Source organism: Channa argus, chromosome 16, assembly GCF_033026475.1.
Source record: "Channa argus isolate prfri chromosome 16, Channa argus male v1.0, whole genome shotgun sequence".
Classification (NCBI taxonomy): domain Eukaryota; kingdom Metazoa; phylum Chordata; class Actinopteri; order Anabantiformes; family Channidae; genus Channa; species Channa argus.
The window spans coordinates 9008389-9031879 of NC_090212.1; the positions used below are offsets into that span (position 1 = coordinate 9008389).

General features: G+C 40.0%; 2 protein-coding genes across 9 annotated transcripts in view; one reads left to right on the top strand and one right to left on the bottom strand.

Moving 5' to 3' along the window:
• Positions 1-215: 215 nt before the first annotated feature.
• Positions 216-23491, bottom strand: part of LOC137101504 (KATNB1-like protein 1) — a 29551-nt gene continuing 6275 nt past the window's right edge. The window contains exons 1-10 of one of the 6 annotated variants that reach the window (XM_067479981.1): positions 3084-3224; positions 2355-2434; positions 2168-2205; positions 1808-2081; positions 1609-1724; positions 1474-1524; positions 1297-1386; positions 1113-1217; positions 785-853; positions 216-677 (exon numbers count right to left, since the gene is read on the bottom strand). In XM_067479981.1, the coding sequence (XP_067336082.1) occupies positions 820-853; positions 1113-1217; positions 1297-1386; positions 1474-1524; positions 1609-1724; positions 1808-2081; positions 2168-2205; positions 2355-2429 (783 nt within the window). In that variant the 5' untranslated portion in view covers positions 2430-2434; positions 3084-3224 and the 3' untranslated portion in view covers positions 216-677; positions 785-819. Of the gene's footprint in view, positions 678-784; positions 879-1112; positions 1218-1296; positions 1387-1473; positions 1525-1608; positions 1725-1807; positions 2082-2163; positions 2206-2354; positions 2435-3083; positions 3225-23491 lie in introns of those variants that run through there. The other 5 variants (XM_067479976.1, XM_067479978.1, XM_067479977.1 and 2 more) reach the window with 5 other exon arrangements.
• acp7 (acid phosphatase 7, tartrate resistant (putative)) lies at positions 2739-13825 on the top strand. Of its 3 annotated transcripts, none has more exons than XM_067479973.1 (15): positions 2739-2804; positions 3607-3669; positions 3825-3940; positions 4452-4652; positions 4740-4922; positions 5585-5610; positions 6517-6614; positions 10378-10440; positions 11172-11286; positions 11482-11595; positions 12134-12200; positions 12626-12693; positions 12790-12861; positions 13226-13363; positions 13459-13825. In XM_067479973.1, the coding sequence occupies exons 3-15, from the start codon at positions 3832-3834 to the stop codon at positions 13522-13524; spliced, it is 1320 nt and encodes a 439-aa protein (XP_067336074.1). In that variant the 5' UTR covers positions 2739-2804; positions 3607-3669; positions 3825-3831; the 3' UTR covers positions 13525-13825. The 3 variants fall into 3 exon arrangements, with proteins under 3 accessions (XP_067336074.1, XP_067336075.1, XP_067336076.1); XM_067479974.1 differs by lacking the exon at positions 2739-2804 and adding an exon at positions 3145-3264; XM_067479975.1 differs by lacking the exon at positions 2739-2804 and having other exon boundaries at positions 3607-3673.

Below are 23491 nucleotides of genomic sequence, written 5' to 3' on the forward strand. Positions count from 1 at the left end.
CTTCAAGACTGAATGAGGCTGAAGTCCAAATAAGATTGATATAAGACTGTGGGGATGAAATTGAAAACTGCATCTTCTGATCTGCTGCACTAGAATGTGCAGCTCCACTGAGGCTGTACAATTTGAGTTTTAAGGAATTACAGAAAGAAATGCCATTGCTGCCTCTTTCCAAAAAAGTCAGCAGAAATAGAGAAAATACAATAATACCAACCGCAAACTTTTAAATACAAATTTTATTTTTCAGCAATGGGGCAAGTAAATGAAATACAGACATATGGACACAAAATTAATACAGTCATCAAAGCCTATTTTTTTTTGTGACACTTTTGAACTTAACCTGATACTAATAAACCTCAGACCAAAATTGTACATAATTTCTGTTGGGAGAGAGGTTTCAGGGACCAAATGCACAGACATTCAGCACAAAAACAGTGTTTAACATGAAATCCAGCAAGGCCAGAAACATACTCAAACATAAGATGCAGAAGTGAGCTAGAGTTGCATGCAATTCTGAGTATTTAAACTGTTCAAGTTCCTCTAAAAGCCAATCAATGCATCCAACTCTACAGACATATACACTGCAACCTAGTATTGTTTAAATATTTCGAGGGGTTTTTACAGAACAATCTGGTTCTTCATTGCCGTCAGGTGAGATGAGACAAAAACGAATCAATGACCTAAGGGGAATAAAATCATGTGTATAAGTCATTTTGCAGTATAAGAACAGTCCAAGCCAACAATGGCTCAGGCAAATCTGTATTCATGCACACTATACAGCACTGACCATTGCCATCTCTTCTGCAGGTCCTGGAACAGATTTCAGTAAAGGTTCCTGCTGCCATAGCTCCAACAACTGCTGATTAAAGACTTTAAAATTTCTGCACCCACAACAACAACAACAAATAAAAACTTTAGTCCAGTTCCTTCTACAAATATAGCCAAATGTTGAAAATAGAAGGAAATGTAAATATATCTGGCTGGCATCAAGTGATGCTACATAGGTTTACAATAGAATGCATATGTTCACCCTTTGAAAAGAAAGTTTTGCTTAGATATTTATATTTACAACCTTTATCTCTCTGACATATACATGTTTATGAAACAGCACTTACTTATCCAAAGGAAGTTTAGCTGATCCATCATGGCCACCTGTTCTTAGTTCCTCCCACCAGTTTTTCAAAACTGAATTTATCCACTTTAACCCAGCTGTAAGGTACCTGTGGGCAGAAATGTCCTCTGTTAGATTGGTGTAAACTGGTGTAAAGAAAAGACAGTTTATTCCAGGGGAAAACTCACTCTTCGTGTGGACTGGTGAGGACTTTCTTAACGAAAGGGAAGATGTCAACACAACAGCCAATGGTAATCCTGGGAGAGTGCTCATCAATACTGCAGAGAAAATTTGATCCTGTTTAAAACAACATTTAAGCCACTTCTGGATGGTACACAGATTGTTGCATAATCCAAGTCCCTCACCTTTTGCTTATCACAGGGAGAAAATCTACAAACACACCAGTGTCTTGGATTCTGTAGCAGACACGACAGTTTTAATATTCAAGCAAACATATTGTGTGACACCCCTGAAATTACCTACAAACATACTGTACATACCTCAAAAAGTATGTCAACAGCTCTCCAATATTTCTCTGCCATAATGTTAAAGCTACCTTGAGTCTCAGATGTCTTCCAAAGAGGACATCAGTCATTGTGTTATGATCCCATGTGAGCTGAAACACATTGTTACATTCAGATTTTTTATCTGTATAATAGAACACAGCATCGGGGGCACAGCAGATGCTGCCTTTCTGACCTCATTGAGCGCACAGTAGTCGGCCTCTTCATAACCAGTTCCACCAGTCTTTTTATTACCAACATTTAGTGGGAACTCCCAGTGGTCCACATCGAGAATCTCCTGTTGCATCCCCTGCATGCAGTTCCTTTCATTCTCCTTGTTTGCTCCTTCATTAGTTCTCCCAGACCCGAGCTGCCTCTTTCGAGCTACTGTCAGATGATGGCTCTTCCTCTTGCAAGACACTACCCGCTTTACTCGGCCTGGGTTATTGCCCGAGCGACTAACTGGATACCTGGGAAGAGCAAAACGCAGGCTGTTGAAAACCAAAATTCACATTGCATTTATTCTTACATAAGTAAAAAACACATACTTACATACCTCTTTTTGTTGAACTCCTCATTTTTATCATAATCCACCTGCATACATATATATAGCGGTGACAACAACAAAAAACAGACTAATTACATGCAAACACAAAAGGTGCACCATGCATTACTGCATACAAAGGATCACAGTGAGTAACTCAGCTTATCTGCTTATTGTTTCACCCATGAAGATAACTCACTCTGTACTGAGCTGCATCATGCTGAAGAGCAAGGTCAAGATCTTGGTAGTCTCCATCTTCACTATTGGAGTCCATTAGAACTGACGAGACAAATTATAAATTGTAAATGTGTGTAATACCTATACCCATGCTGTATGCATGCATACATACACACACGCACACACAGTTTTACGGTGGTTTGGTCATCATGGTTTCTGTCTCCAGAGCTTAATCCACCGGATCATTATACTGTAACTTAGGTGACATAAATTTTGAGTCAATATAGTGAAACATGTTATTGCAGTTTTTGTTTTTTCATAAATCGATAACAATGTTATTCTCCAGCTGTGCTAAGCAGACACAATTTCCCACAATTCACGTAGGCGTTGTTTTTTTTTCTGTACCCTGACGTATCGAACCAGGAAATGTTACTGCAGCAAAACAGCTGATTTGTGCTCTAGGTGTTTTCAGGTAACGATACAACTTATTCTGCTCCGAGAAGACTCGGAATAGCTCCATTCATTAGCGTTAGCCCAGAGCTGTAACAAGCACCTTCCTATTGTCTGTAACTTAACTAAAAGTAACTTGGCAGCTAAAAGCACAGGTGGTTTGCACGGTTCAACTTTACGACCAGCGGTGTAAGAAATAATCGATAGTTAATAAGAGGCTAAGGCTACACTGTAGCTACGTAAGTGTTACTACATTTAACTTGAAATTCAGAAATTTAACGGGTGTATGTCTCGTACCCACCTTGTTTGCCTCTCCTAGCAGAGATACCAACGTTAGATTATTTGGTCTCCTTTGACTTTTTTAGACGGACGCAACCAGCTGATACCGCCCAGTATCAGTGAATAAAGTGCCCTGTTCATAAGATGTTTGGTGCAGAGTGCGCCCTCTAGCGACTGTTTCAAAGCCCAACGCGGCGCCCGGGGTTAGTGCTTTACGGTCATGCTCCCAGTCAGTCAGCTGATTTCACTGATGACACACGTGTTCAGAGAGGCAATAACTCTGCCACAACTCATGAGTTCATTGCTTTGACTCAAACTATGAATTGCTATTTAATGAGACATGAGCCTAATCAGGTGTATCAGCGGTTTGTTGGATTCAGTTAATCACAGACAAGCTGTGGATTGTGGGCTAATCTATGTTGTACTTGAGTTCACTTTCAATGCAAAACTTCCCTAAATGTAAAATGAAAAACATGATCAGCTGTTTTTATTGACACATGATCTCCTGTGCTGTTCTCGCTGACTCTGCTGTTTTGGTTCTGCAGTTGCATTATTCGGGTTGACTGATGTCAGCGTCACACACTGTGCAAACTGGACTTGAAGCCAAAGTAGGTGAATTATCATTCCATCTGGGGGGGGGGTCATGTGAATTATGATGTGAAAGCTTTAAACATCATGTGATTAGAGCAACATGACTATTTTAACTTCTGGGTGTGTATTGCTGTATTGCTACTTCAACCAGCCTTTTGTTTCTGCTGTGTAGTCTCAAAATGCTGCCAGTTCAAGCTGCCTGTGCCCTGTTAAGCCTTGCACCCTTGTTGGTGCTTGGTGTTCCTCCCATTGGCACCCAGCCAGAGCAGGTGCACCTCTCCTATCCAGGTAAGTGTTTAAACTGTTTCTTTTTAATCCATTGGATTTTCTTTTCGGGATACTGTGTCCCTCTTATGAAACAAGCCAGCATTTAGGAAATGTGGTGTGCAGGTTTTTTTTATGCTTTGTACAAATCACTCAGTAATAAAATAACTGAAAACACTGGTATGATAAGAAAGCTATTCTCTTTATGTTTCATGTAATATAGCTTGTTCAGTCAGTGAAGGTCTTGTTGTTTGCACCCTCTGTAATTCCTCTACTGTACAGTAGATAAAAGGTCTTCATTTTGTACAGAGGTGAAACGTAGTAGTCTTTAATGTATTGATATCTTAATGAAATAAGTACCTGGCCAGCCTTTAGCTTAACTCAGCCTTCTGATGGTTAACTGTTGACTGCAGTAAGATCAAAAGCACCAGTATTGTGCAAAGTCAGATTTTTCAAGTATCTCTTGGCTTTCATATGTGGAATTCAGAATTTCTGTCAGATCAGATAATGATAATAATTGGGTTCTTTTTTACAGGAGTGTCAGGTTTTATGATAGTGACTTGGACCACCTTCAATGAAACAGAAAGCAAAGTGGAATATGGAATTCTGGGGGGTCGGGTCTTTGACATGACTGCCAAAGGTTATGCAACTCTGTTTTTGGACTCAGGAGAGGAGAAGAGGGAGATGTACATCCACAGAGTCACACTTACAGGCCTGAAACCTGCTGCTGCTTACGGTGGGATGAGCTTTGATGTTACTGACTTTTCTCTTTAGGCTCGACTCACTGTCTCACCATGTAAACTATTTTCTGTATTAACTTTAGTGTACCACTGTGGCAGTGATGAGGGCTGGAGCGATGTGTTCTTCTTCATTGCTCTGAATGACAGCACCAGCTTCAGTCCCAAGTTTGCTCTGTATGGTGACCTGGGCAATGAAAACCCTCAGTCTCTGGCTCGACTACAAAAGGAGACACAGCTTGGCATGTATGATGTTGTCCTACACATAGGTGTGTTTCACATTCATAGAAATCTTACAGCATGCCACAATGTAAAAGCACTGAACGAAGCTTTTATTCTTAACAGCTGAAGTGTAAGACATTCACTACATGTATCTGGCTAAGCTTACAACAGATGATATTACTAAAAATCAAACCAATCTATCTGAGGGCCAACAAAAATGCCAGCAGTGATTAGCTGGACAGAAATAACCTATAGTTTGCCAATTTATTTGTTCCAGCATGCAACATCCTGTGAAACCACAACCTCATATTCCATACATTTAGGGTTTTGTGTGAATTAAACCAACAAGAGATAGATGTAGCATGTTAATTATCAAGCTTTAGAGGAGCTGGCACACAGATATTCTTATTTTGATAAAACCAACTAGCTGTTTCTTTCTTTTATGCTAAACTGAATATTAACATTAGCTTCATATTTAACATGGAGGCATAAGACCGGTGTAAATCTACTCATGTAACTCTCTGAAAAAACTCTCCTGTCTGAAACACAATGTTAAAAAAAAAACAAAAAAAAACATGAGACTACAAAGAGAGAAACTGATGAGAAAGTACATAACAGTGTTACATTGCATTGCTGTTTTGTTCCAGTAAAAGTTTTAAAAAAAGACAAGAAGACCCATTCTAACCTCTAGAGTTTTTCTGTTTTACAGGGGACTTTGCCTACGATATGCATGAGGTATTTGACTCCTCTGTCTTTTCACTAATATGAATTGTGGTCACACCTGTGCCCAGTTCAGTAAAATCACTGAGGGATCTTTCAACAGTATCTTATTCTCTTAAAGCCACTCTTGTATTCCACTATTTTGTATGTGACAGATGAGATACTGTAAGTGACTTTACCTTTCTTCAGTGCTCCTTTCCCAAGGCTCACCGCTATTTATTATCAGTGCACGCACAGTAAAGGCTCTCAGCTGTGGTTGAGACGCACAGCTTATGATTAGCATTACTGTGAAATGCCTTAAGCCGGTGGTGAAAGATGAGAGTTAGGGTGATGTGGCCTTGTATTTCACGAAAAACACATAAGCTATTTAAACCCCAAATCTTTAGTCACAGTTTAGTATTTGTTCATATGAAAACCTCCCAGCTGCCATCCTTGACATTTAGCTAGTTTTGGATGTTAATATTGCTTTTCATAAATGTGGGTTTGTTGCATTATTAATGCTATGTTTTTTTTAATATGGAGAGATTGCTACTGTAAATACAATCAACCCAACTCCTGTGAAAAAAAAGTATTAACCATAATCATCTAAGCTGTGTTTGTTGCTGGAATGTGTAAACACATTTTGGGGTTTCACTGATTGTATAAATAGAAAAACACAGAGAAAGGGAATTACATCTGAAATGCCAAGAATGGCTATGACAGGTAATAGTCTTCAGAACAGCCATCATCTGCAGTAATAGGATTTCAAAAATATGTGTTTTAATGAGGTTTGGCTAATGATACAATGCTGCATTTGTCTAAAAATGGTCAGTTCCTGAAAGTGATTTGTCTGAATATTAGTACATGGAGAAAAATGCAACATTGTTGTCTAATGGGAAAATGTGTGGCGTAATGTTTAACTACTGAATGATGCTTTTCTAGGACAATGCCAGGATTGGGGATGAGTTCATGAGGCAGATCCAGCCCATAGCAGCCTATGTGCCCTACATGACCTGTCCAGGCAACCACGAAGCTGAATAGTAAGTGGAATTCAACTGAGTTTATATTTATTAAGAAATAAATAGAAATCAACTTGCACACTTTCAGCGAAGGAGTCATGATACATTCACAGTCAGTGACTCAACATAAAGGTTCTATGACTGTCTTCTATTTCCTATTAGTCAAAAATGTCTTTTTGTTTAGAGTTTGCTCCACATTGTCACATCCCCATTCAAAATAGCAGAAATATAATTAATGGCTTTTGGGCAAAAACAACAGTGCGCGTCATTTACTATATTGTTGAGAGTGGCTTCACACCCCTTGACAAAACAGCATCCCGTACTGGCTACTGTAAAAGGAAAGTGTGTAAGTGCATGACTTTGGCGTGGGGTGGGGGGTTGTGAACTCATGCCTCAAAAAAACAAACTTTTGTCTTTCAAAAACTCCTCACTGTACAACTTAAACAGATGAGAGATATTTTGGTCTCTAAAGGCTGGAGTGACCTCAGGAACCGCCAACATCTAAACAAGGCTACGCTCTCCAAAATAATCTTTTATCGGACTGGGAATCTCGCTATCTGTGTTTCAGTTCTCAGAGATGGGCTGTGGCTGGGGGGACTTTTGTCTGCATTTGACTCATCGTCATTGAATGTGTCGTTTATATCTAAGCCTGGGAAATTTCAGGATGCAGACAGGATGCAGACAGATCAGAGAATACTGCAAAATCTTAACTGTGGAAACACATTTCGAGCTGAAACAATCTGTTTATGTATCCGTTAGTTCAAAGTGAATTTGATTATAGATTGTTGACTTGAGCCGTCTCTTCAAGCAAAATCCTGAAAAATTGCAGATTTCCTAAATATAAATGTTCGCTCAAATATGTCTGTTCGATCTATGATCAGTTAACAGTAAATTGAACAAATCATGAAATTCCAACATGTCACTTTTGGATTTATTTTAAGAAATAAAATTCATCAGCCTAAAGAAATTGTAGCTGCCTATAGTTCAACTGTAGATACAGAAATCGTGTGCATTAGATATTATGATATACTGTATTCACACTGTCTTTGTAATTACAGAATGACCCTGCAGTGTTTCTTCATTAGATAATTATATGCGCCAATGTCTGTGGCTGGTAGCATATTATCTTTCCTTACAGCAATCTCTTAAAATATGTGCTTGGTCAGATGTTCTCGAAACGTGTGAAAGTAATTTGCCAATTCAATTAATTAGTATGAGACTTTCAGCAGTTCTCATCTTGTGGATCAGCGGTTAATGTATCCCTGAATTCCAAGCACATCTGCTGGAGTTAGTAGCATGTGTTTAGGCACCATAATATTTACTTGCTGATTCTATACCGAGACAGTCCTCGCTTTGCAATGTGTAATGTGGCTGCTGCCTGGTCTTTATTAAGGTGCTGCTAACAGAAGTCTCTTTTTGTTGGCGTTGCATCCTGAAATAAGAACCTGATATCAAGAACCAAGTTGCTGCATTACATAATCAGAAATCCAGATATTCTCTCCTTCCTATATACCTAAATGTGTGTTTTGTTCTGCGGTGTTGTTAAGACTCCAAATATTCCCAGCTGCTGGCCCTTACTTTTCTTCCTCACTCATCTCACTATACTTTTCTGTTCCTCTCTTCTTTCAACCTCAAAACCTAATGGGTAGAAAGCATTTGAAACAGAGCAGACCACAAATGTTTTCAGTCAGCATACCAGCAGGATGGGAACAGCACACCCACAGAAGATGCTGAGGCCCCAATCAACACTTTCTTTGTTCACCAAGCACAATGTATGGTTCATCAGGCCCTCAGACTGGGAAATAACCCTCACTGTTTGAAATAAAGTCCTGAGATGGCAGTTAGTTCATCAAGTGGTGAAAAAGAAGATTGGATGAGTAGGAAAAATATTATATTAGCTCAGTTTCAGAGTCGGGTGGTTCGGATTGAATTCGACATCCATCAGATTTCTATCACCATCTTATTTTAATGGGAAAGCAAACACACATAGCAACAAGGATGCTTTAATGACAGCAGTATATTTGTTCTCAGTCAGATTTTCCACCACTGAACAAAAGACTTAAAAGCCTGTGGCTTTATTTCTACAAGCTAATCCTTTGCCCTGGGACATATCTGGTTGTATCACTGTGTTTGGACTCCTAGAAGGTATGTGTATTATTCCACCCAATGCTAATTGATTGTTTATTTAAACTAACTGCAGAGCATATCCAGATGTTTGCTGCTCATCTTCCTAGCCACAAGATGGGAGTATACACCCATGTTATGACCGTTCTTAGTTTAGTGCTGTGACTTCACACCTTAATTGAATTTTACAGGAGCAAAATTCAGTCTTTTATTTAACATGTGTATAAAGCAGTGCGTTGTTGTGAATGCTATAATACTTTAAGACTATTTTAACTACATCTTGAGAATTATGTTGATTATGCGGAATAAGACATTGAAGAAGACAAAGAAAGCATTCAACATCAATGCAGTTGATAAGAAGTCAAAAAGTATTTCTTTGTATGGCAGAGGAGAGGTTGAATGATCACAGCTCACAGGCTGAGTCTTGGCCATTTAAACCTGACCCCAGTGTTCACAGGAACAGAATTTGTATACGTTGTATTTAGGATTATTAAAGGTCTCTGTGATCCTTCTTCCAAGGCCATGTCTCTGGCTTTTGACCCCTAATCCTCACTGTTGTATAGTTACCTCTAAGCATTCAGGGCAGTTTGGACAGCCGAACTGTGTGACCCTGTCCCAGCTGCAGTCCAGAATATTGCCTTTTTAAAACTTTGTTACGTAAGATAAAAAACAACCATTAATAATCACCTCACTTAGTTAATGGCCCATTGAGAAGACTGGCTCCTGCTTTTATGCTGAAATTAAAAACCGTGAAAAGAGTTCTAGCCAATTGACTTTGGGGAGAGGTTTCCGTAAAAAGAGTGTTTCTCTTTTTGCATTGTACACCCATTGTAACATTTGGACATCAATGGTTTTAATGTGGAGGATATTGCTCTTTCAGTTCCTCCTCAGTTCTCAAAGAGTGTGGACTCAGTGCTACTCACTGCGGACTCAGTGCTAAACACTTTGGAAGGGCCTCAATATGCAGTTCCTCTAATGGCTGCACTAAATAACAATTTCACCGTTCTTTAACTCAATGTCATGGGTGTAAGAGGGGGTATATTTAGAGATGCGTTTTTCTTGATTGGCATGTATGGTACACTTGTGGTACTCATCCCATTTCAGCTTCACCCAGGCTACCCCATGTTGCCCAAATTTTGATTATCTGGCTCCAGAAACTGACCAAGAATCTAAGCTTAAAAACATCCTCTCAAAAACCTATAGGGTGATGTCACATGTTTTCTAAAGCCTTTAATTTTGGAGAGGCAGCAACTGATAGCCTGGCTACAGCAAAGTGTGTGGTTTCTCTAAATATCTATGTCGGGCTTTATATTTTAAAGTTTGAAGCAGATGTCACGGCCGTGGTTTGATCATCATCTTTATCCATGGATCTTGCTGCTCTAGGATTTCTGACAACTTGAAAACTCCAAATGAACCCAAAACAAAAGAACGGCACCAAAACTAGACTGTCATTTAAGGAACTGCTGCTTCATTATGTTTTAGAGAAAACTTATCTCGAGGATATTCTGAATGGATTGCAGCCTTTTTGAGCTCTGCTGTAGAGGAATGAGCAGCACGTTGTGGGGTTGATTGCTGTTTGTCAAATATTTAGGGAATGGTATTATTATAGAGTATTATCAGGCTATCTAATTATATTTCTCGTGATCTTGTTTGTCCTCAGCAACTTCTCCAACTACAGGAATCGATTTAGCATGCCAGGCCAGACTGAGAGCCTATGGTACAGGTAAGGGAAAAGAACACAAGTTGCGTTGAGTCGGACATTGCTTTTTGCTGCAATTAAAGAGGTGAAAGACCCCCAGGCAGTTGTGGTCAGTAGAAGACTTGAGGCTGGCTGCACACACAGAGCTAAGAAAGAGAAATAATGTTTTTCCAACCCAGACCCCATGTGGGGTATCATGTGAAAGTGCACCAGACCTCCTGCTATATTTCAGTAAGCGTTAAAGAGCTGTAAAAGGCAGCCCAAAGGAACTGGCAGCAGAGGAATCCAGAACTAGTTTAGTCTACCTCTTCTATCTCTGGGACTACACAAAGGACCTATACATCTGACAGACCTCCTTCTCTCAGACAGAAAGATAAAACCTTGCTGGACCACAGGGCCGCCTGCCCACTTCTTAGTCATTGGCCAGGAGCCTTTAGCTCATGTGCACATTTAGGAATAAGGGGAAGCAGAGAGGACCGCTATAAAGGCAATCTGAAATCCATCAACTGCTACTGGAAACATGCAGCACACGTTCAACACACAGACTTTATGGTTATGGTAGTGTAAGATCTTTTATATGACACCACTACATCTGATGCTGGCTGAGCCGATTGAGGGTCATAAATGTGTTTATTTAGTAAAGTAAATCATCTGTTCTCAGCACCAACATGCCAGTGATAAAACGCCAGGTCTCAGATGTATTTTTCTCTGTACCAGTCAAGACTGTGCATCATTTTTATGATGTGTGTCTGCAGCTGGAACCTGGGGTCAGCGCACATCATCTCCCTCTCCACTGAGGTTTATTTCTATCTTGAATTTGGCCTGAAGCTCCTTTTCAAGCAGTATAAGTGGCTGCAGCAAGACCTGGAGGTTAATGACCACATCAGTTCACCCTTCAGATAATGGCTGAGTTTCCTTTGCTCTGTCTTAAAGTCTTTTCGTTTTTTTCCGCATTTTCTCTTTTATGAATTCTCTGTGATCTGTTCTGCATAAAATTGCATTACCTCTGTCTCCCTCTCCTACTGTAGCACATGTTTACAAAGCACGTTTCTTCTCCTGATCTAGGAGGCCAACAAGCCTGAGAACAGAGCAGTGCGTCCATGGATCATCACCATGGGACACAGACCCATGTACTGCTCCGATGACGACCAGGATGACTGCACCAAGTTTGACTCCTTTGTATGTAAATCATTCTATTGATTCATATTTTTGCCTGATGTACATGGTAACAAAAGCTATCGTGTAGAAACTTGTGATCAAGCACCAATGTAATGTACACAGCTAAAGAATGAAGGAAAAAAATCATTATTCAAATTACCTGTAAACGACCTGTTGTGTCCTTGGTTATGCAAACAACCACGTGTTTGTTGTAAACGGTTTTATTTTATCACATACTGGTATTTGTAAGCTGTATTTTCTAGTCTGTTGCCTGACATTTTAATGACTCCTGGTAGCAGACATGCCACGCGTTTTACAACCAGGCCAGTACATATCTCAACCCATAAGCACATTCAGTACAATATGCTGTCATAATCACTATAATTTGGACCAAATAGTTTCCAGTTAGAATAACTTCTCTCAGCACTTGGCACCGTTTGGACGGAGGTTGTTTGTGGACATAATGGGGGCTCTACCAGGTAGTGTGCCGGTTAGCAGGTACTGTTTCGGACGCCAGTGCCAGTTCATACTGCCCTCATTCTTCTCTAATGAATCTCAGGTCCGACTGGGAAGGAATGACACCAAACCACCAGCTCCTGGACTGGAGGATCTATTTTACCGCTATGGTATGTTCCCTATCTGACATCCAGCTGTGTGCTGCTAATGGGTGTTTAGGATCACAAATTTGCACGCTCAAACAGACTTATGCACTAACATTTGCAGAGAGTAAAGCAATCTGCATCCTTTATTTAAAAAGCAGGCCTTTGGTCTGGCTAACATGCCAGCAGCCATTTCTAAACTTTTTTCCTGTAATACATTTCTCAGACTTTTGTTTGTTGCATTTAATTATAAAACTTGTGGTGGAACGTTTAAGTTTCAGTAGCTCTGATCTCATGCTTTTGTTGTTGTTTGTTAGGAAATCTCAGAATTAAATGGGAAGATGATATAATAAACAAATTACACAGCAAATTTTGTTTAAATGAGCTGTTTTGGAAGTTTTTTTTCTTTGGAATAATTATATAAATATTTTTCTGTCAAATCTCTTTCACAGGAGTGGATCTGGAACTGTGGGCACATGAGCACACATATGAGAGGCTTTGGCCTGTATATGGTGACAAGGTCACGTACTCAGCTGCTACATTCCTGTTATTTCTAATGTCTTTTTGGTCTTTGATTTGAATCACTGAAGGAGATGTGCTGTGCTTTTCTCTTTAGGTGTACAATGGAAGCAAAGAGCAGCCTTACGTGAACCCCAAAGCTCCAGTACACATTGTCACTGGCTCTGCTGTAAGTACTTTCACATCACTGCGTCACTGTTAACATGTTTCCACATAGATCAATGCATGAATTGACAACAACATCAACCAAAGAATGTTACGTATTGTATACAGTTCTGTCTGTGCAGCAGCTGGTCTGCCACAGGAGTTTAGCTGTTCCTCTGGGTTTATTGTCTGATGTGGTAGCGAGCAGCACGGGGCATGTTTTGTCATCCAACCACAAAGTGCCTCGTCATTGAGAAATCAAAATGCAGCCAAGTTCACAATGAGGCACAGCCACAGATGCAAAAGATTACATCGGCCTTTGTAGACAGAGCTAGACATGTGGGCTATCACTAGCAGGTTCAGTTAAATCACTGCCGAATTCTCCGCAGGGCTGCAGAGAGAGGACCGACAGGTTCAATCCAAACCCCAAAGAGTGGAGTGCTTTTCGCAGCACAGACTACGGCTACACCCGCATGCAAATTGTCAACACTACCCATATTTACTTGGAGCAGGTTTCTGATGACCAGGTGAGCACATGATAGAGCAAAAGTGATACATTTTGGCTTCACAGATTATTATCCAGTGTAATAAGATATTTAACACACATTTCTGTGTCTTCCAGTATGGCAAGGTGATTGACAGCATATGGGTGGTAAAGGAAAAGCATGGTTTCTCTGCTTGGGTCTGAAGCCATATTTAAACTGAACTCTCTGCTCACAAAATGCACTTTGACTTTACATAGTGAAAAAAAAAGCACACATTTTTATTCCTGGTGATTCAGCTTTTCAAACCTATAGCAAATCTTTTAAATTCAGACATTTTGGAATGTGTTTTATCTAATTTAAAAGACCGTAACTGTATATGATCATCTGCTGTAAATGGACATACTGTAATGTAAATGTAGTTTGGTGTAAGATGCTCTGATACACAATTTTTAGTAAACAGGGCAAACTTCGTTTTAGTTTCAATAAATGGTACTTTGTAATGTCTGTATTTAGTCATGGCAGTTCATTACTATAGTCTGGCAAACATCAGACCCGTTTCTTTCTGACTATATTTTTCATTTTAGAAACCTGGAAATCCACTTAGACAGACCAGGTCTCCCCTCCATCACTTTATCAAGATGACATATTCTTCCTTGGCTAATCCTTTCACAATATTGAAACCACATGTCATTGTCTGTCTGTGTGGCCATCAAGACCTGATGCAAAAAGGCACACGGACGTCTACACCTACACAAAGAACGCCTCTATGTTAGTCAGGGATACTTGTGGCTTGGACGCCCACAGGGTGAGAGAAAGTGTGTGCCCCAGAGTGTTGCTCATGCCATGACTCTCACCACTATGTTGGTTTTAGTTCCTCATAACTGAATGGTGCCGCAGATGAGCACTGGCAGACAACCAGTGCAGATCTGCGTGTGTCTGTGTTTTGAGTTGTCAAGCTGTCTGTTAGCACCACAGTTTAATTATCTCTGCATAATTTTGTTGAAACAATGCACGCTGCAGTCTACATATACAAAATCCTTGATTCTTTAATACTACCCACGTAAGTTACCATACGAAATGTTATTTGGCAGACATTTGTATCCAAAGCACACGTAATATGCACATGTGGTGAAAGGATACCTATACAGGTTATTCACTAATAGAGCTGAAAAACAGCAGTGAAATCACCTTTTTTTAACATTACAGCAGCTTAGTCTAAGTTGACATTTGGCACAACATATTATAAGAAGCTGAGAGTTTTTGAAGAAAATACAGAAGTAAGCATCAGTAGCATGTCTACAAATCTAACCACAGATTTGCTGAACTTCTCTAATGTTAATGCCCCACAGTGCAACGATGTGTGGCAGAAGACGGAGACGCAAGTGTGCAGTGATTGCACTCAATACTCTGTGTGCCTGCCCATTTCCAACTGCCACTCACACACAGCCTAATGATTTTAAAAGCACCTTTGTGGAGGAGGTCCTGCACTTTTGACATCCCCATGCTGTACTCTGAATTGTACTCGGCCTATGGAGAGATCCAGTGGAGAGCGTGCACTATAAATCATTATATTTATTTGGAAAAGTTACCAATCACTTTTATTTGTGCAGTAAAAGTTGGGGTTTTTCCAGTTAGACATCTGTGTACAAGGTATGATGAGAAAATAGATTGTTGGAAGGTTCTTGCCTTAACTAATGAGCGCATCACATGGCATACACTTTTCTCATCATTTAGTTCATGTGCTTTCTTACAATCCAGAAACAAAAAAACATTGATTGCAATCCAGGAAAAAAGAGCGAGGAGAAATTAACACGTCACTTCAGATTTCAGGCCCATTGCTGAAATATGATGTGCTTATTACTGCCTATGATAGAGGCACAGCAGGTTTGTGGCATTGTGGTGAAGGGCTTTCGTTGACTGAAACTGATTGTTGCCTTTAAACACATTTTTTATCCTCGTCATGTCTGTGTTAGCCAATTTATTTCCATTTATTTATTTATAAGTCAGCTTTGTTGAATTGTATAAAGCAGCCCATTTTGAGGAATCATGTGCTCACAATTTCAGACCTACTACAGTCATTTTGGTGCCTTCCTAAAGGGTCTTGGCAATTTGTCCATATCAGATTAGTAAAATATTAGTATTAATTGCTAGATAATGACCCGCTAAAACAAAGCCTGGTGTCTGATTAGACAACTCAACTTCCTGAGATCTTGACATGACCATATAACGTTCCCACTTTAGTTAACTTCATTGCAACAGGCTCATATCTGATGACATATTAACAGCTATTTGTCCTTAACCTAAAAGTAATGAACTCTCTCAAGACCACATGTGAGATACGGAACCAGATGTCTCTTTCTCTACCCTAAAAAGCAGTGAACCCACTCTGTAAGACCCATCTCAACTCTCTTCAGTTAAGCTCTGTGGCTTACCAATGTTATTTATCTATTTTGAAAAGTCTAGTAGGTCTCGCACTTCATAACAAACTCCCTCGGGAAACGGCTTCTGTGTGGTATTTCTCTCCATGGGTGATCAAGGACCAGCACTTGATCGCAAAATTAAACTATGGAGATTGGGGCCATGTGTAATGAATTCAAGGCCCTCAGCTGCTGGATCTCCGGGATATTTCATCAATCCAGAAGCTCAGTGTTCTTCCATAACCAAAGCGCCACTATTAAGCAGCCTCAAACCGCCACCAAGACAAACAGCTAAGTACAGTCTGCCCCGGCTCATCATTGCACATTCTTACCATAATTCCACTCTCAACATCAAGACCGCAATGACTTACAGGCCTTCAAAGTATAGCATAAACAGGAACACTTGTGTGCACTGAAAACACACTGAATTGCTACAGTAAATCTGAGGAAAACACAATAGTTCCAGTGCTGAAACAGAGTTTTGTTTTAATACATTTACAAAGTGAATGCAGGAAATGCAAAACCCATTTTCTTCAGCAAAATGTTATTTGAGTAAATAAGATGTGGGACTTTGATGAAAATAGTATATTATTTCTAGAGATATAAGAGGCAGACTGCCGAAGTTGACATAACAGGATCTTCTGACTCCTGGCTCCGTTGTTATAAGCAGGAGACACATGCATGTCCACTGTCGAAATGTGTTTACTGTAAGTTGTTACCACTTATAAAACCTGATGTAGTAGATGGCGTTCAAAGAGAGCTTCAGCGTTTAGCATTGCATTTAGCATTTAATAAAAATGATAAATTCTCTGATTTAGTCACCTCTAGCAACAAATGCCTCATGTTGCAACTGTGAGTGTGTGGATGTTAGTTAGGTGTTGGCTTAAAATGCAAATGGATGAAATACATGATGGATAAACTGTTAAATATAATGAAGAATGGTCAAAGTTGTCTTGTTTAGTAAAATTAATGCCCCTCCTGTGTTCACCTGGGACAACAGGAGTTGTCGATGATAATTTAATAGGGCATTAAGGGGACACTGGACAAAGAGGAATGGGAGCCAATGATGTTTGGTTCTCCATCTTCTGCAATTTATCAGGAAGAGATTTTTTTTTTCGTTAGTATGGGGTTAATTATCAGTATGCAGTAATTTTCCAGTGAAACGGTTTGGCCCCTAGTTTTTTTTTTTTTTGGGTCTGTTTATTGTCTCACTGAGTCATCAGTCTCCCACCACTGAGCAACGACACTTCGTGACACGCACATCACATCATCTGAATACAGAAAAAGTTGTTCTTGAAAGCTACGTCTGGCCAACCTGAGACTCCTCTCAGTCTGCAGGAAGTGCTAGCTTTTGTGCCAGGGGGCAGAGATTGAACTCATTAACTCTGATCCACAACACTTGAAGGGCCTTGAGAGCCAAGCAACAACAGGGGTATGCTACCACACTAGCTGCTGTTGGCAGGCAGAGCGGGGGCATGACACTCCGTTCAAGTCCATGTTAGGGTCTGTTAAATCCCAAAGAATGTCATTCACCAGACTGCATAGTTTTCACTAAAGCTGATCTGTTGACGAGATGACATCGGACGTCTTGGCAATGACTGACTAGGAAGAAAGCCTTGTTATGCTGAAATGAGCAAGATTATGCATTGTGGCTTGTATTCCACAAGGATGTGTTTGTCTTTGCCCTGGGTGGGCTTCATCACCTGTCACAATGTGAATCAGTTTTGTGATCACACTTAACCTGCCATGGAATACCATGGGTACCATGCTGTATTACCTCTGTTGTCTAAGACATAAGGATCCAAGTCATTCAACAATCCTCTCCTGGCTCTGCCATGCCTGCCTGGATAAGACAAATTGCATGGCAGAGTTGTCTTCTCTTTTCTCACATGCTGGCACTGCTAACCACATGCTCTCACACATGCTGCAGAGGACAATGCCAGGCTCATTATGCCTATTGTGTGTCCTAAGTTTTGTGCATGACGCACAGTCTGTCTGTCTCCTTTAACTTTGGTTATGTTCTCGCTCTCTGAATGCAGCTTTCATTTTTGGAATGTTTACGAACAACATCATTGTCAATCCTTGTCCACTGTCAGGTTTGCATTGCTTAACATTGCATAGCCCACCATAAAGCATTACTCAATCATTACTTGAGATCTGAGCTTGAGCAAAGGAACGGCCCGTGGGTGGTTTACATGTCCAGTGTTGTACAGGAATGGTCACACAAGAACTCCCTCCAAGCTCTAGTCTTAAAACCATTTAGATAGGAATGAGGTGAATAATGGTCATAATGGGTTTTGCACTCTAAACTCTAAACTCCTTAGCCCCTCAAACATGTTGTGAAGCGGCGCTGAGAACTCTGTGAGGGTTCGCAACCTCCTAGGCACGTGTGTAGGCTTTACTTTACACTCCTCACATTGGGAAACAAATAGAGGGGTTGAAACAGCCAGCCCTACTTTAGCATTTTAAACATATGCTTGCCACTGCAGCTTGACATGACAATTACCGACTAGTACTGTATGTAGTGGTGAGCGCAGCATTGAGGTCCTTTTCTTGGTATTATATATTAATACCACACTATGACAAGGCTCCATTAAAGCTAAAAGACCTGCAATTAAAATCTTAGTTATTTATGGAAATTGTTAAAAATAAAAGTAGTACTACATATTACTGGTAATACTAATAATACTGCTATTGTATTTTACATTGCTGTTATTACTATGTATTCATGCCTAAACTGAATTATACTGTTGTTGGTTTTTTAACATTTGCATAGGCCTACAAATAATTGTTTATTATTATATTCTTATATTATTTATGTTAAGGATTATTAGGATGATTATTTTTGCCTAGTTTTTCAGTTTTTAAAAATCAATTGCTTTGTCCAACCAACAGTTTAGACCTCATGAAACAACAGCAAATTATTTCATGCTGCATGTGTGAAGCTGGAACCATGTTATGTTTGGCATTTTTGCATTTCGTAATTATTTAAACGGTGATCATTTCCTCTTTACTTGTATTTACTGCTGTGTTGTTTAAAACAAAAGCTATTTATTTGCTAATTTGTGGAAATGAAATACAGTGAAACAAAAGACAATATTTGATACTTAATTGCAGCGAAGTATGAAGTGCCATGAAAAAATATGTAGGCAAAGCAGTCAAATCTGATTTTCTTTCCCTATCCATCTGAGGAAAGTCTGGCATATAAGACTGTTTTGTCACCTCAAGTTCATAAGGAGGCCTCCCCTGGTGCAGAGAGCAGCATATGAACACACAGATGGCCTCAAACGCTCAGGGGTTGTCCTGTGTGGCCCCTGTTTTTGACTGACACTAAGCACTCAGGACTGTGAGTGCGTGTGCTTGGGAAGACGGGTGCTTTTAACTGAGTAAAAGGTAAGACACAGAGAAATGAGGGGCAGCATTAAAAGCCTCCTCTGTCCACAAAGCCACAGGCTATAATAGTTGCATCTTGAGAAGATGATATCCAGTGTTGTTTTTGTGTGTGTGTGTGTGATTATACGAGGCTGTCTTCCTGATGGGAAAGAGGTTTTCGATATTTATGGAGAACACAAAGATCCCAATGAATGGGCAGTGTTGATCACCAGTGTACTTTGTAAAAAGAATCCTCCTCAACAGCCCGCTGAATGGGAACAAAAACACAGATGTCTCAAATCATGGAAGACAAAATACTCAGGGAATCTTTTCAGCAGTAGCAGGCAGTTTTGTCATTTGTGGACAGTAATTTCCTTGAGATCTGGCCAAAGACATCAATGCTATGACTGGACTCAGACAGACAGGTATGTCCCCTGTCTAGACCCGTGAGGATACCTTACATCTCTATATGGAGACCAACCAGACCCAATTAACTTCTACTTCTAGATCTATGACTGAAACTTTGTGACACTGTAACTCTAGAACTAGATGCTGCATTCTTCTTTGGTGCAAAAATAGTCTCCTCAATGTCAGTGTTCAATTTTAGTAACAATTTGGTAATAATAAGAAAATGGTTTTATGTATTTGTTGCACTGTGGATTTCAATAAAAATATCACAGCAACTTTGGATCAATTGCCACAATTGTCATCATGGTCATTCAAATTATTCATGGTTCTTGGAAGATAAAGTCTATTGACTTTAGTGGATGCCTAATTGTTTTAGCGAGTGCCAGAAAAAAATGTTTCACTTATTCAGTCAAATGTACTGGCACATTGTGTGCAGAAATTATGGCCTCAAGTAGATGAAGCATGACAATCTGGTGACATCCTAATGTTTCCGCTAGTGCCAGCATACATTTGGCACTTGGGGTGGGTTTGTGTGAAGTATCTTGAAAACTGTTCACTGGATTGCGTGAGATTTCGCACACATATTGAATTAGAATGATCCCACTTTAGCTTTATTGGCCTTAATATTACTTAGCAGATGTTGACATGCCAAAGTTAGTATTTAAGTCAAAGCACCAGTGTACTGTACCTACACCCTCACAACACTGCTAACAAGGCAACAGACTTCCATCCACAGTATATATACAAAGACAAATGTAAACCACACATTGACAGTGCATTGCATTCCACGTAGGTGATAACAGAAACAAGTGGTTGCAGGTTTTCTAGCCTTTCACTGTAAGCAGTCAAGGAAGCTAAAAAAAAAGACATGGAGTGTTTGTTCTATGTTACAGTGAGTATGTTTGACCACCCATTAAATGGACCGAGGCATGAATTTGGGCAAAGAGAAGCAAATCATCTCGTGGCTGGAAATTGGTTTTGTGTGGCCACTGGCCACCAGAGGAGCGCGGTTAAACATATTCAGCCTGAAAGGCTTAAGGACCATGCTGACAGCAGTCATACGAGATGTCTGGTGAGGCTGGGGTGGTGTGGCCAAGAGTCGTACAGCTGCTAAGAAAAAAAGGAGGGATGTTGTGGTCAGCATCTCTCTATGTACAGTAAGCCCCACAAGAAAAGAGGTGCACAAGATTCATTTTGAGATCCTCAGTAATTGTTCTCCTACCAAAGCTAAACTATACAGTCCCAGCCAGCCTCCTGTGTTTTTACTGCCACCTCAAACGTGCTCTGCCATTTGCTACAATGTCATCTCAATTAAATGTCAGCATGTGGACAGGGAGCAGCTCATACTTAAAAGTAGGTTTGTATTTTTGTAAGGTAGTGGTGAGACTGGATTGCATCCTAAATATACATTTTGCTGATTTGATTTGTTTCCCAGAACCTGTGTGTAACACGTGCTGAACAGCAGTGGGTTTCTATGTGCAGAGAAAACTGTATCAGGCAAAGGTGCTTCCACTTCAAATGATCTCAGGAACTGAAAGCCCTGTCCATTTCAGAAATTAAAAGATGACACTGTTGCAATCGAGAATTGACACTTTCACAACTAAAGTGATGTTTTGGGTGGTAATCGAATTCCCAAAGAACACTTGAAATAGGTCAATAATGTTAGGCATAGATTTTAATCCTTGTTATCATCAGGTCTACTTTAATGTTTTGATCCCATTCACTTGAACCAGATCAAAAGTTCTGAAGGTCTTAATAATATATACTGCATTCTATCAATCTGTACAATAGTCTGTAGTTTATAGTATAAAACAAAAAATTTTCACATAATGTAACCTGCCATCAACAGTAGACGTTATGGATAAATAGTAAAATAAACAAAAATGTTATGTGTGCCAAAATTATAAAGTAATGAACTTAACTTTCGCATTTTTTTTTCACAATATATAATTTCACGATATATAATATATATCGAGAAATCTTTCTGTGGAAATACTGCAGGTAGGCACCTGAAACCTACAATAGTTTTCAACAAGACAACATGCTGTAATTCAATTCAACTTTATTTATATAGCTCCAATTCACAACAAAGTCAAAGAACAAAGTCGAGCCTATAAAGATGTAAGACAGCAATAAGCGGCTCAGTGGCTCACATGCCAAATCACCTGGCTTAACATGTTCCACTGTGGAATGTTTTGTGCTCAGAAAAAACTGAGTATGAGAGTCAAAAACCAAGTGGTGAAAGTGTGGGCCCTAAAACCAAACAAAGAGGCTTAAAAGCACCATCAAGATGTGACCTACAGGGCTGGTCACATTCTCTCCATGTTCATCACTATGATCAATCCCTGTTACATTATGCGAAGTAAACTGTTCCACTGTCAATGTAAATATATTCATTAGAGCAGCTTTAATTCTAGCTACAACATGGCTGCTTTCTGCATAAGATCATCTGAGCCCCATGCACCGTGGGAGGATGAGCTTGAACAAATGAGACAAAAAAGAGAAAGCGTGAGTCTGCAGAATAGCAGCAAGCTTCTGTTGGTGATTTAAGACTTCCCAGACTACATAACCTTGTCTATTCTCTACATTCCAGCCTAAAGAGAACAAGATTAAATACTTTTGGAGATGGATTCTGGCCGTCTTTCCTGCTGTGGTTGGTGCAGTCGCCTTCAAAAGAAAGTCGCAGTAGTTATTGTGATGAAATGCTTTCCCTATGCTTGTGGAAATCTGTTTTGCTTTATCTCAAAGGTCAGTGTGCATTTGTCCCAGACTCAGCAGTCTGCAACAATATGACCCCTGCTTCAGTAAGAATGCCTTCATATGAGAACTTTAATAATGTGTTGTCTGTCTTCAGTTTTGGGCATCTGGTTATTGTGAGAAGAAACAAAGGGTTATACTTTAGCTGCCTTTAAGCAACAAAGATATCATCATGTGTGATGCACACAATGAATCAGACATGAAGAACTGCAGTAACAAAAGTTACAGCTTTGGGAACTGGTACTTTCCAAAGAGAAAGTAACAAGCCGTGTAGGCAGCTCATCTCCTTCACTTTATTCAGTCCTCTCACACCCTCGCAGTGGCTAATTTTAGTTTTGTCTGTCCCAACATGAAACTGGCGTGAGGTCCGCTGTGGGTTTAGCAATAAGGTGGGATATTCCTCTTGTGTTTGGTTTAGGACTTCCTGTCTTTGCTCTGTGTGTCCATATAATCTGTCTCCTCTGTGGTATGTAAACTATCATAGACAGAGAAAGCTACATTTGATCCTTTCCCTCTGTGAATACAACTTTATTTAAATCCAAATTTGGCCCAAAAAAATTCATCAAAATATCATAACTACAAAATAAGGAGTAAGTGAAAAAAATGTGGCAGCATGGTGGTGGAGCAGTTAGTGCTGTAGCCTCACAGCTAAAAGGTCCATAGCTGTTCTGTGCGGAGTGTGCATGTCCTCCCTGTGCTTGTGTGGGGTTTCTTCTGGGTATTCCAGTTCCTCCCACACTCCAAAGACACACATGTTGGTTTCACTGGTGACTCTAAATTGACCATAGGTGTGAATGTGAGTGGGAATTGTCTGTCTCTGTCTCCAGTCCCCCTGTGACGCAAAACAGCATAAGCGATTACAGATAATGGATGAATGAAAAAATACGCTCTACCTAACCACAGCCATATGTTCATTTTAATTATTTGCACAAACACTATAATTAGGATTCCTTGAATAGAGAAGATTTGGTTTGCTCCTGCATTTTTTATCATAATTCGCAAAATGACCTTTTTTGGTGCTTGTGTGTCTGTGTATATTTATTTGTGTTTGCATTTCTGCCTTTGACTTTGTGAGTGTGTGGGCTCTTCAACACACACCTCTGTCAAGTACACGCATATGGTGTGTCTTTCCATCCATGGCTTAGATTCCAGCTGTTGTGATGGCTGCGATAGATCCTATCGCCAGTCAGTCAGTCACTTGACCCTGCAGAAGGGT